General features: G+C 37.0%; 1 protein-coding gene across 17 annotated transcripts in view; it reads left to right on the plus strand.

Annotated features, from left to right (window-relative positions):
• Positions 1 to 6034, plus strand: part of KMT2C (lysine methyltransferase 2C) — a 303056-nt gene that overhangs the window by 265972 nt on the left and 31050 nt on the right. For all 17 annotated transcript variants that reach the window (XM_017519871.2, XM_017520002.2, XM_017519879.1 and 14 more), the window contains 2 exons: positions 763 to 826; positions 2634 to 2866. In XM_017519871.2, coding sequence (XP_017375360.1) covers positions 763 to 826; positions 2634 to 2866 — 297 coding nt within the window. The remainder of the gene's footprint in view (positions 1 to 762; positions 827 to 2633; positions 2867 to 6034) is intronic.

Below are 6034 nucleotides of genomic sequence, written 5' to 3' on the forward strand. Positions count from 1 at the left end.
GACTGAGTTTCACTCATGTTACCCAGGCTGGAGTGCAATGGTGCGATCTCGGCTCACCGCAACCGCCGCCTCCTGGGTTCAGGCGATTCTCCTGCCTCAGCCTCCTAGAAATAAGACTTTTAACTCAAAAATAAAACTAAATAAATACTTTAAGTTTTTATTTTTTAGGGACAGGATCTTGCTGTGTTGCCCAGGCTGGCCTCAAACACCTGGGCTCAAGTGGTCCTCCCACCTCAGCCTCCCAGGTAGCTGGGACTACAGGAGTGTGTAGAAAATAAGACTAATATTTTTATTAGCATATTTTTCTTTATATTTGTGCATGTTAGAGACATTAGTTTTTATTATAAATAACCATGCTGTGGAGTGGCATTTAGTTAATCTGGAACTTGTGTTTGATTGAAGAAGAAACCAGGTAAACTTCATCAAGAAGAGAGAAATTTTTTTTAATGTGGATCTCTAGCTTATTATTAGCAATAATTGATTTGCCCTGTATTATACTTCTGATAATTTTTTACCTTAAGCATAATTGTTTTTCAGTCAAAATCTAGACAGTATAATAGTTCAGAGATAGTAATAAGTTTTCAGATTTAGGTTGCCACCACTAAGATCATTCTACTTTTTATAAAAATCAAAACTTTAAAAGATATCTTAGGAAATTAAAGGGTTTTTTCTTCCATTTCTTTTTCTTTCTTTCTTTTAAAGTTTTTTCCCCCTTTAACTGAAATGTGGAATAAACATATTTGTAAATTTTACTTATTTTAGGATGGCAGTATAACACATCAGATTTCTAGGCCTAATCCTCCAAATTTTGGTCCAGGCTTTGTCAGTAAGTATAAATCTAATAAGTTAATGTTTTCTGGGGATTGCTTGTCTGCACTCTATGTGTGCTGTTCTAAACCTGAAGTGAGTGTAGGTACGCCAGTTCAAGCCCAGGTGCCCTCATGTCTTACTAAACGTCACTGTCCTATTAGGCACCTCTTCTTCAAGGCGTGTGTTTTCATTGCTTTTTTCACTGTGCATGAAGAATTATAGTTAGAGAAAAGTATTTTAATACAGAAAAAACATCTTCCCCATTCTCTTCAATATTGTTGTTGCTGTTTTTGTATATAAATTGGGCACTTTACAACCTGTAGAATTAAGCCATGTTTTGATCTAAGAACTGTCTTCCTAAGTGATGAGGACACTAAATGGGCAAAACAAAGGGACTATACTTAGCAATAAGTTGGGTTAGCAGCATGGTGTGAAGGTCAGGTATGCAAGGTGCCCCTGAATCCTTTCTAGTTATCTGCAGGGGTCCCAAGGTGGTTCAGGATAGTATTTAAAGTTCTCCCCAAACTGAACCTTTCTGAAATCTTCAGACTGTTTAGCTAACTTTTTTTTCACCATTATTTTTCATTTTGCTCACCTCTGCTCTCCTGGTTCCAGAAACCAGAAAGGCTTTCCTTGCGGTAGGTCTCATTCTACCAGAAGCAGAACTTCTGAAATCTTGTGAAAAAGCCTGTTCTTAAAAAAATGCCCTTCAAATTTAGTAGACTAGATTTCAAGTTCATACCTGTACTGGAACTTCTGGGTTTAGGAACAAACCCAAAGTCTGACCTTTAAAATTCCCCCTACATTAATTATTACTATAATTTGAATACACATTTGCATTAAAAACAAGTAAACGACTATACCAACTGGCTTTTTCTGGCTTTATTGTGCCCATTGGCTTTGGTTGGATTCTTAATGTATGACAATATTCTGTTATCATTGATGTTATCATCGAATGTCCTTAGAAATGTATTTATTCATTCCTTTGTCTCATAGTGAGTCAAAAAGGTATATTCAGAATTTCACTACATATGATGACTTTTCCCTCCCCCCGCCTTGGACTTGGTATCAATGAAGTAAAGTGCCCTTAAAGAGTAAAGAAGAGAATATTGTTACAAAATGAGAGAGATTACCATTTGGGGAGAATTAATGGCAGTTGTAAACGTAGAAAATATTTTACTTGGTTAACTATTCCCTCCCCTTACTTTAAAAAATATAAATTACAGAATTAATAATAATTACCAATGTTTTTAACTTATGGATTTCCTTTATAAGTCATAGACTTTAAATTATTCCCTTTTAAAGCATTCTGGGTTCCCTCCCTCTCCGTTTAGAATATTTTTCCATTATTAAGAAATAGGAAAGAACTTATCAAACTCAGGAAAATTAACTTAGGAAGTGATTTCCTAGTCTTTGTGCTAGACCTTAATGGGATATGTCTTTGTCTCTTCAAAATATGTGAAGGTTTTATTTATAAAATGCATATATACCTTAGTATGTAATTTGGCTTATAGGGTAGAGAATTTGTTTAATAAAAAGAGAATTCCATTACATAAGCCTTCTGCTTTTCCAAGATTGGATTTGTGATATTTATCAGTGCTGAGTTAACCAGTCATACGAGTGTGCATTCTCTGACTTTCTGAATTAAATATTTTTATAAGATCTGATATTTTATCATTACATAATGGTCTAATATTTAGTATAGTGTTTTCAAATTTTCTATTAAATGGTCATGGTGAAACCACTTCCTTACAGAATAGATTTATGTAACTTATAATATTGGACCCTTTAGAAAATTAACACAAATTTTAATTTTTCCTCAGATGATTCACAGCGTAAGCAGTATGAAGAGTGGCTCCAGGAGACCCAGCAGCTGCTTCAGATGCAGCAGAAGTATCTCGAAGAACAAATTGGTGCTCACAGAAAATCTAAGAAGGCTCTGTCAGCTAAACAACGTACTGCCAAGAAAGCTGGGCGTGAATTTCCAGAAGAAGATGCAGAACAACTCAAGCATGTTACTGAGCAGCAAAGCATGGTTCAGAAACAGCTAGAACAGGTAATAAATAGGTTTGCAAAATAGAAACTATAAACAATTAATGATGTGTCATTCATAAGTGATTTTGACTAGTGATTTTTTTTGACCGGTTTTAAATGATATATAAAAATACATTGCTGAAAAGCGACAGCTCTGAGACCTCTTAGTAACTGGAGCCATAACAGCTCCAGTCCTTTGCTTAAAGTGATGGTCACAGTACATACTAAATACATGATAGAGAAGAGATTGAGTCTCATAATTTCGACTTCGAAGAACTATTTTTAACCTTCTTATAGTTGGAGACATTATTATTTTTTCTGCACTAAGAAATCACCGCAAAGACCATTATACATCATTTGAGAGTATTCAACTTAACTGAGGACTGAGCTCATGGAGAGATACTGGGTTTAGCTGGGAGCAAGTATTGGGGAACCAGGAAGTATTTTTGTTTACTAGGAATTGATATTATTATTATTTCCTAATGTTTTGGTCTTAAAATACATTGGTGTATATTATGTGAAGGACTCATTCCAGAAAAATGAAATCATTTTGCCATTATCTTCTATTATAAACCAGATGTTTATCAGAATTTTCAAACTGGATAGTATACTGGAAAAGAAGAAACATGTAAAAATTTTATTTAAAATAAAACAATAGTGTATGAAATGGATTCAGAGCCAATTCCTAGGTATATTTACCCAAGTGAATTAAAAACTTACGTTCAGGCCAGGCGTGGTGGCTCATACCTGTAATTCTGCACTTTGGGAGGCCGAGGTGGGCGGATCACTTGAGATCAGGAGTTTGAGACCAGACTGTCCACCATGGTGAAACCAGCACTTTGGGAGGCCGAGGTGGGTGGATCAGAGGTCAGGAGTTCAAGACACAGTCAGGCCAACATGGTGAAGCCCTGTCTCTACTAAAAATATAAAAATTAGCGGGGCGTGGTGGCGTGCATCTGTAGTCCCAGGTATTTGGGAGGCTAAGGCAGCAGAATCACTTGAACTAGGGAGTCGGAGGTGGTGGTGAACTGAGATCAGACCACTGCACTCCAGCCTGGCAACAGAGCGAGACTCCATCTCAAAAAAAAAAAAAATTTGAGCCAGGCGCGGTGGCTCACGCCTGTAATCCCAGCACTTTGGGAGGCTGAGGCGGGTGGATCACAAGGTCAGGAGATCAAGACCATCCTGGTCAACGTGGTGAAACCCCGTCTCTACTAAAAATACAAAAAAAAATTAGCTGGGCATGGTGGCGCGTGCCTGTAATCCCAGCTACTCAGGAGGCTGAGGCAGGAGAATTGCCTGAACCCAGGAGGCAGAGGTTGCGGTGAGCCGAGATCGCGCCATTGCACTCCAGCCTGGGTAACATGAGTGAAACTCAGTCTCAAAAAAAAAAAAAAAATTTGAGTACTCTCTATAATGAATACTCTAGGAAGCACCTCCACTTACATTGTCTTATCTGTAACTTTCTGAGGTTAGTACTATCACCATTTTACAAACTGATTGATTGTAGAGATTATAAACACCGTACATGTGGCTGGGCGTGGTGGCTCATGCCTGTAATCCCAGCACTTTGGGAAGCCAAGGCAGGTGAATCACCTGAGGCCAGGCGTTCGAGACCAGCCTGGCCAATATGGCGAAACCCCGTCTCTACTAAAAATACAAAAAATTAGCCAGGCATGTTGGCAGGTGCCTGTAATTCCAGCTACTTGGGATACTGAAGCGGGAGAATGGCTTGAACCTGGGAGGCAGAGGCTGCAGTGAGCTGAGATTGTGCCATTGCATTCCAGCCTGGGCAACGAGAACAAAACTGTCTGAAAAAAACCAAACAAACAAAAAACAAAAAAACTGTTGCACATGTTTGCTCAGAACTAACTATTAGATTAGGGATTTGGACTCAGGTATCTTAACTTCAAACCACAGCTGCCACAATAACATACCAACTATAAGGTGATTATAATTCCAGTTGTTTAAAAACTAGGATTATTCTAGAATGCAAGGTTTCATTTCTTTTTAATCCACTCTGCCAAAGACCCAGTGTCATATCAAGATAAGCAGTTGATGGTAATGTTTTAAAAAATATTATAAAATGTCACGGGAAAGACATGGATGATCACTTTATGTATCCCAGATACTGTTGTAGGTGCTTTCTGTACTTTCTTACGACTTCACCAACCAATGGTAATTTCTTACTTTAACCAGTTCACTGGCCAGGAAAAATAAGGAAATAAAATAGGAATTACACAACTATTGAAGAAGAGATCAAATACCATTATTTGCAGAAAATATTAGTCTACTTGGAGAACCCAAGAAAAAACATTGAAAAACTATTAGAACCCCTGGTTTAGTATATTAGCATAATATTTATCTAAAAATTAAATGATGTTGAAAAATAAACACATCATTTAGCATTCCTCCTTTCAATAGCTTGTTGAATGAGATGGTGTGGTCCTGTAGAACAGAGTGCATTTTGATTGATATTTGGTCTATAGTATTGAGCACATTGGAACACAAAGGTTTTTGGAATTAATTAATTAATTGATATTAGCCATTATATTAAGAGATTATTTACAAGCTATTCAAAATATTACCTCAGAGCTTGTATAGATTTCAAAAATTATAATTTGAGTGTTACCCATTAGATTCAAAGTGTTATACAAATCTAGTCTTTTTAATTTGGGGGGGGTTGTGATATTTGTGCTGGTAATTCATCTTGTCTTAAAATGTTATACAATTTCTATGTTTAAGAAATCAAATCAACATATTTAAATGGTTAAAGTTTGAGTTAAGTCTATTATTCTAACATTGTGTGTTAATGTAATTTCTAGGACATCAAAATTAGCTGCTTCCTGTGAAACCTTTGTTTATTGTTTTGTATTTTTGATGTGTAATATAAATAGTATATATGAGTTTCACCATGAGGTTTTAATCCTTACTTTACAAAAATATTTTCATATTTCGTATGTGAAGAGCTTTTACAGATAACTTTATAAGAACCCTGTTGTTGGCCGGGCGTGGTGGCTCAAGCCTGTAATCCCAGCACTTTGGGAGGCCGAGGCGGGTGGATCACGAGGTCAAGAGATCGAGACCATCCTGGTCAACGTGGTGAAACCCCGTCTCTACTAAAAATACAAAAAATTAGCTGGGCATGGTGGTGTGTGCCTGTAATCCCAGCTACTCAGGAGGCTGAGGC

This window comes from Cebus imitator, unplaced genomic scaffold (assembly GCF_001604975.1).
Source record: "Cebus imitator isolate Cc_AM_T3 unplaced genomic scaffold, Cebus_imitator-1.0 Scaffold20, whole genome shotgun sequence".
In the NCBI taxonomy this organism is placed as follows: Eukaryota; Metazoa; Chordata; class Mammalia; order Primates; family Cebidae; genus Cebus; species Cebus imitator.